This window comes from Lithobates pipiens, unplaced genomic scaffold (assembly GCF_037356315.1).
Source record: "Lithobates pipiens isolate NorthernLeopardFrog02 unplaced genomic scaffold, aLitPip1_a1.2 Scaffold_22, whole genome shotgun sequence".
Taxonomy (NCBI): Eukaryota; Metazoa; Chordata; class Amphibia; order Anura; family Ranidae; genus Lithobates; species Lithobates pipiens.
In genome coordinates, this window is record NW_027507784.1 from 186,392,913 (window position 1) to 186,405,802 (window position 12,890).

Below are 12,890 nucleotides of genomic sequence, written 5' to 3' on the forward strand. Positions count from 1 at the left end.
TCAAGAAATGAGATAACCCGTCAGTACATCACAACTGATCAATTTTCAGATCGTATATACCATAGATTGTAGACTCTCTAACTTTCACGCAACCTAAATATACACTGATTTGGGGTTATTTTAGGCAAAGAAATGTTGCAGAATATATGTTGTCCTAAATGTATGAAGAAAATCTTTATTTGCAAAATTATAAACAAACTAAAAACATTATTTTATTTTTAAATTTTCAGTCTTTTTTCCCTTTTATAGCAAAAGGTAAACCCAGTGGTGATTAAATGGCACCAAAGAAAGCTCTAACTGCCTCCAAAATGATATAAATTTATTTTGGGTACTACAGTGGTGCATGACTGAGTAAATGTCATTCTAAGTATGACCTTGCTGAAAGGCCAGACTGGCAGGCGGTGAAAGTGTGTGGACTTGAGGTGGTTAAAATGAGCTGTATAGTTTATCCCTGTCGATGTTTGACTTCATTACAAATTTGCTCAACATCCTGTAATTGCCCTTAGAGGTGAACTTATTTAAGCCGTTTAATCACATAGTGAGCTGAGAGAGGTAGGCAGTGTCTGCATATGAATACCTGAAACGTAATCCACTTTGTTTCTCCATACAGCCTTTTCTGATGAACTTGGAGCTGTAGGTGGGACAAACCTAGAAGATGACACCCATGCTCTTCGGCTAGATGAAGACAGCGAGACCCCCCCCATGGTTTTGAGAACCGAGTGAATATTTGTGCTAGCAGTTTCCCATTGTAGATCCAAAACAAGATGACCAATTCATGGAAATGTCTTGTGTTTGCTGCTATGGACATCTGTAAAAGTCAGGGAAGTATCAGATGCAGTTTTGATTTCTTCAGAATATATTTGGGTTCTTTTTAACAGTGCAAGTAATACAGATATTTTCACTTAAGTTTCAGTCCAATTTTAGCTGTTGTCTGATTGCCAAATTAGGATATACTCTGTTGCTTAGCATGTTGCTGTTTGCCAACCGAGTCTAGACAAATAGAAACTGCTACACTAATCTTTGAATACTTTTAAAACTTGTATGTGTGTAAAATATATTGTGTGTATATATGTATGATTTTTTTTTTCTTGACTAAAGTAAAAAAGGCTAATCAGCTGTGAATATATAATAGTTGCTTCATCCATTATTCTGCTTTTATTTCTGATCTAAACAACTTGTATAGTCATTTGTGAAGCCATCATTAGACCAAAGCAGTGCTGTATAGTAAGGCTATATGCCTAACAAAATTCATGTTCTTACATCTTTACTATGTGTCTTTTGCCTACAGGATACCTTCTTCAGTTATGTTTGCGATATTTATAGATTTATGTTTATTATGAACAATTTTTTTAATTCATTTTCTTTTTCCAAGGTCCTTTTGCTTTACTCGTGTCATTAAAAGTAGGGAAACCAAAGGAAACTGAAGTTTGCCAGTGCAAATATTTGCTGAAAGATTTTTGCTCAGATCAAGATGTAGTGCAGCTTCAAGTGTAATGTGAAATAAATACACTCATTAACACAGTTCACAAATGGAAATAATCATTCTGTATAAAACTGCCAAATGCATTATTTTGTTTGCTCATGACATTCCAGTGCACATTTTATGAAGTAAGCTAGCTAGCTTGTGTATTCCAAAATCGAAATAAATGCTCAATTTTTGGTATTCTGTTGCTTGTTACTGTGATGATCAGGTGAATCGTCCCTGCAATTTCGGGAAGGAAAGAAACATGTCTTGAAAAGCAAACAACCTTTCACAGAATTATGAATATTAACTACTCAGCCAACCCAAAACGAATATTCCTGTTTTTGGTAGATGGACAGTTAAACCGCATAACAGTAATTATTTTTTTTTTAATCTCTAATGGACTTAATTTGTCACAATTATCAAGGCTTGAATTCCTGGGTCTGTACACCTGCTGTGACTGTGGCTTGTATAAATGGGTGTTCTTTTCCTGCATTTGAAGCATGTTTGAAATGCACTACAATCAAGGTTAGCGGATTCCCATTAATCTTATTGGAGTAGTGTAACTGTCAGGTTAAAGGCTTTACTGACCTGTTTTGCATTCCTCGACTTGTTTTTGGATGCAGCAGGGCCTATTGAAATGCATTTGGGTTGCAGACAAAGCAAGTCAAATGCAGCTTTTTTTTTAAATTTTTTTTGTCAAATGCTGAATTTAGCCTTTTAAGTATAACTAAAGGTAATTTTTTTTTTTTTTTTTTTAAGTAATAGAGGGAAGTCTTCCAATGGAGACACTGGTTTTGGTGAACTGGGGGGTCCCCAAGGAATTCCCTCAATTTTTAGGGATTAGCTCTCGCTGCCTATTTGGCTATGGGACAGGAACTGATGGGAAATCTGCAATGGGGCAAAAAAAAGTTTTGCCTATGGTTCTGCTTCAAAGCACTAGGTTTGAATAGGAAAAGGCGACATTTTCTCTACGTTTTTTGTTCACTGCAGAGCCAGGAGAGCGCACTTTGCGGATTTCAAGATTGTGGCACTACTTTGGCAGACGTATCTGGAACCCACCTTCAAGATGCAGGCCCTATATTAGCCACAAAGTGCTTTAAAGGTCTAGGGCTGTTCTACACCCACTGATGTAAGCCTATTAATGAAGACCCCTTTTGAGTATGCCTACTGGAAGGGCAAAGGCTGTCTAAAATGTGATTGTCAGTTGGAGGACGCGTATGCTTTACAAAGTGCCTGGGAATGTGCTATCTGGTGAATCCCATGTGGGGCATGTGTAAACATGGCAAAACGGATGTTTTAAACTTGAATTACTATCTGTCGAGTTAAATCGTTCAGGAGAGGTTGTAAAAATGTCCCGTGTACATTAAGCCTTACAGTGCTTCAGACTTTAGGGGTGCCAGACCGCAGCCAATGGGAGTAGAAAATGTCCCAGCATCAGTGGGAGCAAACAATGTCCCATCTTTGGTATTGAGGGAATTATTAGTGGCCCTTTGGTTTCAGTGGGAACAATGGTGCCCTATCACTGGTGTCAGTGGGAATAATAGTGCGCGATTCTGGTGTTGGTGGGAGGAATAGTGTCATTTCATTGGTGTCAGTGGGAGGAATAGTGTCCCATAGTTGGTGTCTGTGGGAGGAATAGTGCTACAAGGGCTGGATAAAGGCAAGCAAAGGGCTGCAGTTTGGAGACCACTGCCTTTATAGAGACAAGCTCGACTGAAGTGTACCTTCAACACAGAAATGTATAAATGATTCAGTCTACCTGCCTGTCGCCTTTCTTATTTTTTCTTTGATCACTGATCTAAAGCCTTTCGTTTTACATGCCAGTCATAAACACTTCTTCAGAAGTCTCTCTGCAAATTAATCACAGTGCCTATAAAGTATTCACCCTTGGATGTTTTCATGCAATATTGTTATGGAACAAAGTGTGTTTTATTTATTTTTTAAATTTAGAGTATATTTCTTTTGATCGGTGTATAAAAATGTAATTGTGTTCTATGACAATAAACCTAAAAACTTCCAAGAGGCTGAACAATTTACATAGTTACTGTCTACTCAAATCAAATGTTTTTTTCAGTCTCGAGAAAGCATTTCATATAGAAATAGTTCCTGAGAAAGCGGAACACATAATGGGTGGTTGGAACCTGCTGTTCTTCCCAGAGGTGTTGTGAAAAGCCAGCATAATGGAATGCACATTTTACGTAAACTAGATTATTTTATTTTTTTATTGGCTCAGTTTCAGTGTTTTTTTCTTGGTTTACAGTTGTGTATATAAAATATCTTGCATATTTTAGATGTAGTTTTAAGCATAATTGTTTTCCTTCTTCGCATGCATGCATGCATGCATACATGCATGCATGCATACATGCATACATGCATACATGCATGCATACATGCATACATACATACATACACTGTATGCAAAACCTCAATGTGTGAATTAAACCGATATTGCCTAAATATTTTAGAATATGTTATACTGACAAATCGGGTCTGTATTATTACCTACTTAATTTAAGTGGAAAAAAAATAGTGAATATAAAATACACAGAACTCTATTAGGAGAGTGCAATTAAAACCATTAAAGGATAAGTTCACCCTTTTTGTTCTCCAAACCCCCCCCCCCCTTTTGTTTTTTTAAATATATTCCAGCTTTCTATTTATTTTACACACACTTCACTGTCTTCATGGATGTTTCCCTAACTTATTAACTTATTACTTCTCCTTCCTGTGTCATGACCGATAGTCTGGCCAGGAAGGAAGTTGACCAGCTGACCTCATTAGCACAAACCTTGCATCATCTACCCTCCTACCCGCCCATCTCCAGGTGCATGTTTTTTAAATGATATGCAATCAATCAGTGATCACCCTTCTCAATAAATACACAGGTATCACCCCCCCCCCCCACCTTAACTTTAATCTTGCATAGATAATTCATTTTGGCATTTTGAAGTGTGTAGGAAATGAGAGATGAGATAATAGCCTATGTTGAGCAGAGCCTGTAATATTGAAAACGGGATAAGTGTGCCCTGAGTTCTGTAAAGCTCAAGATACACAATACAATCTGACTGTACAATCTCCTTTAGATCTACCATCAACTATGAAGTGTAAGGGACTGCATGATTGAATACAGAGTGATCGGCTATATAGGTGCTTCCTCCTATTATATGTTTGTACAATCTCCTTTAGATTTACCAATCAGATTTTATAGCGTATGGCCATCTTTTATACACTTAAAATTACCTAGTTGCGTTTTCAGTGCCGTTAATTGTTGACGGCACACCGAACACAGAAGCAAACGCACATTTTGACGTGAAATAACGAATGGCAAATGCTGCAAAAAAAACTCCCAACACGCCAGAATGTCAAAGCCACATGTAGCACAGCCCATTGAAATCAACAGGCTTCCCTATGTGTGTCACAGGAAAAATGAGCCACAAAACATGTACTTCCGCTGCGTTAGGTGGGGGTGAATGGGACCTTAAAGTTAAATTGATGCGTTGACAGAAGAACAATGGGGCTCTATTCACATTGGTGTGTTTCCTTGCATTTCATAAATACACTGCGCCAAAAATCAGTAAAAATGCACCAAGCTCCGCTTCTGTGGCTTCTTTGGGGCAATTGTAGCCCATTCAGGTGCCTGTGCTGCCCTATATTCGATATGTGCAAAATGCTTTAAAAAAAAAAAACTTTTTGTTACAGTGCTGGGTTTATGTATCAGCATGGGGCATCTTGACTTGGCAATATTTGGCCACTCTTCTTTGCAAAAACACTCCAAATCTGTCAAATTGCGAGGGCATCTCCTGTCCACAGCCTTCTTCAGATCACCCCACAGATTTTCATTCGGATTCAGGTCTGGGATCTGACTGGGCCATTCCAAAACCTTAATCTTCTGGTGAAGTCATTCCTTTGTTGATTTTGATGTATGCTTTGGGTTGGTGTCATGCTGAAAGATGAAGCTCCTCTTCATGTTCAGCTTTCTAGCAGAAGCCTGAAGGATTTGCACTAATAGTGACTGGTATTTGGAACTGTTCATAATTCCCTCTGCCTTGACTAAGGCCCCTGTTCCAGGTGAAAAAGAACAGCCCCAAAGCATAATGCTGCCAATATCATGCTTCCCTGTGGGTATGGTGTTCTTTTGGTGGTGTGCAGTTTTTTTTTTTGCACCAAACATATCTTTTGGAATTATTATGGCCAACAAGCAGACCATAACACATTTTCCCACATGCTTTTAGGAGACTTCAGATGTGGTTTTGTAAAATGTAGCCACGCTTGAATGTTTCTCTTCATAAGAAAAGGCTTCTGTCTTCCCTCTCTACACCATAGCCCAGACATATGAAGAATATGGGAGATTGTTGTTACATGTACCACACAGCCAGTACTTGCCAGATATTTCTGCAACTCCTTTAACCCTTTCATGACTAAGCCTATTTTTTGGCATTTGGTGTTTACAAGTTAAAATCCATATTTTTTGCTAGAAAATTACTTGGAACCCCCAAACATTATATATATTTTTTTTAGCAGAGACTAGAGAATAAAACAGCGATTGTTGCCATATTTTATGTCGCACGGTATTTACGCAGTGGTGTTTTAAATGCAGCTTTTTGGGAAAAGGGACACTTTCATGAATTAAAAAAAACTAAACCGTAAAATTAGCGCAATTTTTTTGCATAATGTGAAAGATAATCTTACGCCGAGTAAATGGATACCAAACATGTCACACTTTATAATTGCGCGCACTCGTGGATTGATGACAAAGTACGGTACCTAAAAAATCTCAATAGGCGACGCTTTAATTTTTTTTTACGGTTACCAGGTTAGCGTTAGAGGAGGTCTAGTGCTAGAATTATTGCTCTCGCTCTGACGATCGCGGCGATACCTCACATGTGTGATTTGAACACCGTTTACATATGCGGGCGCGACTTCCGTATGCGTTTTCTTGGCTTCGCGATTTATTTATGTTATTTATTTTCAAATGACTAAATTGTTTAAAAGACCCCCCGATCCGTCCTTTACACTTCAATGTATTCAGATCGCAGAAAACGGCGATTCTGAATACCGTATATTTTTTAAAACCCGCGCCGTTGGCAGCCGAGTAAACGGAAGTGACGTCGCTTCCGTGTTTACTATTAGGATACTGGAACGAAGCCGATTACGGCTTCGTTCCAGTTCCTCCCCAGCAGCCGGAGGCAGGGGATTTGGAATCGGTGCTCCCGATCGAGCGCGAGCACCGGTAACCGTGGTGGGAGGGGGGGCGTCCCCTCCCGCTCCTCCGGCATAACGGCTTTTGTTATGGCTGGATAGCCAATCGCCCGCTGGAAAAAACTGTACCGGGATGATGCCTGCAGGTGCGGGCATCATCCCGGTATACCCCCCGGAAGCTGAGTACGCACATCTGCGTACGCACGGCGGGAAGGGGTTAATGTTGCTGGATGCCTCTTGGCAGCCTCTCTGACCAGTTTTCTTCTCATCAATTTTGGAGGGACGTCCAGTTCTTGGTAATGTCACTGCTGTGCCATATTTTCTCAACTTGATGATGATCTTCTTCACTGTGTTCCATGGTATATCTAATGCCTTGGAAATTCTCTTGTACCCTTCTCCTGAGTGATACCTTTTAACAAGGAGATCCCTCTGATGCTTTGAAAGCTCTCTGCTGTCCATGGCTTTTGCTATAGGGTGTGACTAAGAAAATGGCAGTTAAGACCTACAGAATAGCTGAACTTTATTTGGGGTCCATCAGAGACACTTTAAATGATGGCAGGTGTTTACTGACTCCTATTTAATATGAGTTTAAATGTGATTGCTTAATTCTGAACACGGGTACATCTTCAGCTAGAGGGTGCAACACTTGTGCAATTACATTATTTTATTTTTTACCCCCCCCCCCCCCAAAGATTTCTGTTGAGTTGTACAGTTCATAGGTCACTTCCCCCTGTTTCAACATTGCATCTTTGCTCCACATATGCTCCACCTATCTTCTCTCATTTTCCTGCACACTTCAACATGAACTATCTATGCAAGATTAAAGTTAAGATAGGGGGAAAATTTTTTTGTCTATTTTAGTGATCGCAATTGAAAAAAAAAAAAATATGCACCTGGAAATGGGTGGGCGGGTAGGAGGGTACATGATGCAGGGTGTGTGCTAATGAGGTCAGCTGGTAGGCTTCTTCCTGTGTCTTGATCTATAGTCTGTCCAGGAAGTAAGGCAAAATTAATGGATACATTTGGAAAACATCCATGAAGAACGTGGAGTAAGTGTTTGTAAAATTAATGGAAAGCTTTGATATTTTTGCAAAAGTACATTAATGCTATATTGGTACATAGGGCAGCTGGATTTTTTTGCATTCAAGTGTAAACGTGAGATCTGAGGTCTTTTTGACCCCGGATCTCACATTCGAGGTCCTGTTATGCTGTATTCAATTACAAGGGATGTTTACATTCCTTGTAATAGGAATAGAAGTGATCCAAAAAAAATATTTTCAAAGGGACCGTGTAAAAAAAAAAAAATAATTAAGTGCCCCGTTCCGCTTGCACGCAGAAGTGAGCATATACGTAAACGGTGCTCAAACCACACATGAGAGGTATCGCCACGATCACTAGAGCAATAATTCTAGCAAAAGACCTCTATAACTCAAAACTGGTAACCTGTAGAAATTTTAAAGTCTCCTATGGAGATTTTTAAGGGAGAAAGTTTGTCGCCATTCCACGAGGAGCATGACCTGTTGGGTATCAATTTACTTGGGGTAACGTTGTCTTTCACAATATGAAAAAAAGAAAATGGCATACCTTTTACTGTGATCTTAATTTTTAATTCAAACAAGTGTATTTTTTCCCAAAAAATGGTGTTTGCAAGACCGCTGCGGAAATACGGTGTGGCGTAAAATATTGCAACGACCGCCATTTTATTCTCTAGGGTGTCTGAAAAAAAATGTTTGGTTCTAAGTAATTTTCTAGTAAAATAAATAATTTTAACTTGTAAGCAAGTTTGAAAAATTAGGGCTGGTCCTTAAAGTGGTTGTAAACCCTTACATCCAACTTTTACTTACATGTAAGCCTAGATTAAGGCTTACCTGTAGGTCCAAGAAATATCTACACGGTTTAGGAGATATTTGCCGAAAGACGGGCACTGCTGTCTAAGCTGCATGCTTTACCTTTGCAGGGAATGAAAGAGGAAGTAAACCCATTAGGGTTTACTTCCTCTTTAAATGGTTAAAGGAGAAGGAAAGGCTTGACGTGTAATCACTGCTAATGAAACATAATCCACCAGAGCATGTTTTCTGCATTGTTATATTTTTATAAACGGGCTTCCTCGTAACTTTTCTTGGAGAAAGGTCGGCCAGTCACGTGACTTTTTTGCTTTGGGTCTTTTCTCAACATTGCAGCTCTTGGGCATGTCCCCTGCCGCCTTGCCGGAAGTGACGCAGCTAGCCTGCACCCGTTGACGTTGAGGGCTTCCGGAAGTGATATACAAGGGGATACATGTACACATGTTGCTGATGGCTGGGAGTGATGGTGCTGGGCAGGACAGGAGCAGATTTATCGAAGACCGACCATGGTTTCAGGAAGTGCCTATGAGCTGTCAAATTGAGCTCAACAGGCAAACCATTGTCGGTACAGATAAGAAGGCTGCTGATTTTCTAGATTAAGACTAGAAATAAAAAATAGTGTAGCGCTTCTAAGGTGAAAAATATGTTGAAGGAATGCTCCTATAACAAAGAACATATAGATGTGTAAATAAACAAAATAAAGTCCAAAGAAATGGATGTAGGCTTCCGTGGAAGGACCGGCACAATGGTAGTCAGACCGTATCACAATACGAGGCAAATCTCATTAAACGGACATGTCCATGTACGACAGCTTGTCTGGAAACATTGGGAAAGAATAGATGGGTACTTCTTACCAGATCTGTTGGACTCACACAGTCATATGACGGTTGAGTCAATAAGGCTTGGGGTCACAATCTGGGACCGAGGAGTGGATCAAAGTGGGTTCATCAGCCTGGTGGAGAGACTTCAAAAGACCGTATATCCAAATGATGAATCTCACCGATGGAACTTCGGAATGGTTAAGAAATCCAACTCAGGTATAGCTCACTGCACTCCGATACTCCAAATACCCCAAATGGAGGGGAAGATATTTAAAGGGTTTAGACCAAAAAAGAAAAAGCTCCACATGGTGCGGGTCAGGCGATAAAAAATAGTAATTTATTAAAAGTCAAAAGAGTAACAAATGACTTAGTGATCACAAAGCAATAAGGTAAAATTTAAAGTAAAAGCAATGTGGGGTGCCAACAGCTAGCCCGACGCGTTTCGACACATATGTCTTCGACAGGGGCATATGTCGAAGACATATGTGTCGAAACGCGTCGGGCTAGCTGTTGGCACCCCACATTGCTTTTACTTTAAATTTTACCTTATTGCTTTGTGATCACTAAGTCATTTGTTACTCTTTTGACTTTTAATAAATTACTATTTTTTATCGCCTGACCCGCACCATGTGGAGCTTTTTCTTTTTTGGTCTAAACCCTTTAAATATCTTCCCCTCCATTTGGGGTATTTGGAGTATCGGAGTGCAGTGAGCTATACCTGAGTTGGATTTCTTAACCATTCCGAAGTTCCATCGGTGAGATTCATCATTTGGATATACGGTCTTTTGAAGTCTCTCCACCAGGCTGATGAACCCACTTTGATCCACTCCTCGGTCCCAGATTGTGACCCCAAGCCTTATTGACTCAACCGTCATATGACTGTGTGAGTCCAACAGATCTGGTAAGAAGTACCCATCTATTCTTTCCCAATGTTTCCAGACAAGCTGTCGTACATGGACATGTCCGTTTAATGAGATTTGCCTCGTATTGTGATACGGTCTGACTACCATTGTGCCGGTCCTTCCACGGAAGCCTACATCCATTTCTTTGGACTTTATTTTGTTTATTTACACATCTATATGTTCTTTGTTATAGGAGCATTCCTTCAACATATTTTTCACCTTAGAAGCGCTACACTATTTTTTATTTCTGTTTGTTGAACTTTGTTTGTTTGAGTGTTGGCTGCTGTACTTTTTCACGTATATTTGATCTTAGCGCAGTTGGCTGCTGTGCTTTTTATGTATATTTGATTTTAGCGCAGTGTTTTCCCCTATCCCTAGATTAAGACTAGACAATCAGCAAATCTCCAAAATGCATAATATTAAAGGTAACGTTATTTAACATAGTAATCTTGGGCAAATCTTGAGTAGAATTATAATTTAAGAATACTTATTACACAGATCTGGCTATTAGTATTTATCTTATATTTTAAATCCAATAATTTCTTCACGATAAGCACCACAGCAACTACTCAAATTGTTAATGCTCAAGTCTATCTGGACCTCGTTGATGATCTAATGTAGAAGAGTCGGTGCTCCAAATTATTTAAAGTTATGGAATAATGTCTTCTAATACCAGGTATATTTGTCCTGATCAGTGGAAGGTTGTGAACACATTAGTATGATTTAATACGTTGACCCAAAGATTATCAAACTGATAAATATTGCACTTTTGATAAAGGAATCTCATTTAGCACTCCTTAGCCATTTTGCTGTTAAAAACATTGGTCATTCCATCCACTAAATGGCAGTGTAAATGTCTTTTTATTGCCCACCAATCAATCAGATAAGGAAATAATAGCGGTCTTAAGTTTAAAGCAGAGTTCCACCCCAAAAATGGAGCATCCAGTCAACCCCCTGGTACGAGTATTTGCTCCCACTTCTGGCGATTGATCGCTGCAGAATCTGCATCTACGCCATGTCTGTAACCCCCCCCCCCCCCCGTTATCTTCTGGGAGAGACACAGGTCCCAGAAGACAGCAGGGACCAGTTAGGACTTGTGCATACGCAGAAGGGAACCAGGCTGTGAGGCTGCAAGGCTTCGCTTCCTGATTCCCTTACTGAAGATGCCGGTGCCCCCACTTGGCCGTCGAGGGACGCTTTCTTCTGAGGAAATTGCGGGCGCCTTGGACAGGTAAGTGTCCTTATTTTAAAAGTCAGCAGCTGCAATATTTGTAGCTGTTGACTTTTAATTTATTTGGGGGGGGGACTCCGCTTTAAGCCTTAAAGTGATGCTAAACACTGTATTTACTTTGATAGGAAAAAGGTCCTTAGATGTTTTTTCTTTTATTAATATACAGCTGTCACATGACTCAGATATTTACCAGCCTGTCTGCAGGAAAACATAAGCTGGAGGAGCTTCTAGTAGTCCTCTGCTGCTGGTCATATGTTCAAAGTAAAAAAATTATAAAAATGCCTTTGGAATACAGAGTAAAATAATATATAATATAAATAAATCTAATAAAATAATTGATATCGATAAATTGGCATACAAATGGAGGTGAAGCCACAATTGTAATATCCCGTCCCCATTGTGTTTAGCTGGTTAGTGGGCATGGAGAGGGAGGGAGGAAGTGGGCTGTGATTTACCACTGTGTATATGCCCACATATATGACTCAATAGACCAGGGGTCTCAAACTGGTGGCCATCCAGCTGTTGCAGAACTGCAAGTCCCATCATGCCACTGCCTGATGAGGGAGTAACTATCAGATTTGCAATGCCTGTCAGCTTTGCAATGAGCCTTGTACTTTTGCAACAGCTGGAGGGCCGCCAGTTTGAGACCCATGCTATATAGACACATGGGCTGCTCAGATGTGATGGGGAGGAAATGCTCTGCAAAGAAACTCACTGAAAACAGAGCATATACAGAGTTGCCACCATAGCTGAAAAATCTCTAGCTGAATTGGGGGACGTGAACAGAAATCAGCCAGATGGATTTTCTGTTTGCCCTGTGCTCGGGTCCTCCCAAGAAATACCCTGCTGTAAAGTCGATAATTGCACAATGGATACAGAATCTGATTGCAAAAGCTTACATTCTTAAAGAGAAATCACCTTTAGCACTTTTATTTGCCCATACCACCAGTGCGTGTTTCAGCACCAAACCGCTGTAGCCCAGTTGTGTAAAGCTGCCGTGTGGTCTTTTGCTAATACTTTTTCAAAGTTTTACCAGGTGCACATCGAGTCTTCTGCTAATGGAGCTTTTGGCCCACAAGGTTCTTGCAGTGGCATTCTGAGTTGGGTGTTCTGTTTGGGCCTTGCCTCTTTGTTGCCTGCCCTTTTTATTCATTGCTTGGGGATATCCCGTGGTGTATAAATAATCTGCCTGGGCCGTACAGTACAAGACACAATCCACGTTCCATTCTATTCCTTGGTTTAGTGGGGTAGGGTTATAGGGAAGGTGAACAGGAGCATGCCCTGAAATGCTTTGCCAATGTCCAATCACCTGAAGGTACACACCGTTTAATCCATGATGTATGAATTCATTCTGCCTGTGTCCTTTACTCTAACATCTATAATTCAAAGGTCAAAATTCCCAATTTCTGTCAGTGAGGAGATTCTTTT

The 12,890-nt window shown here is 40.1% G+C and overlaps 1 protein-coding gene across 2 annotated transcripts in view; it reads left to right on the forward strand.

Annotated features, from left to right (window-relative positions):
* Window positions 1-1,663, forward strand: part of WIPI2 (WD repeat domain, phosphoinositide interacting 2) — a 73,782-nt gene extending 72,119 nt beyond the window's left edge. For both annotated transcript variants that reach the window (XM_077448736.1, XM_077448737.1), the window contains one exon: window positions 611-1,663. In XM_077448736.1, coding sequence (XP_077304862.1) covers window positions 611-723 — 113 coding nt within the window. In that variant the 3' untranslated portion in view covers window positions 724-1,663. The remainder of the gene's footprint in view (window positions 1-610) is intronic.
* The last annotated feature ends 11,227 nt before the right edge of the window (window positions 1,664-12,890 follow it).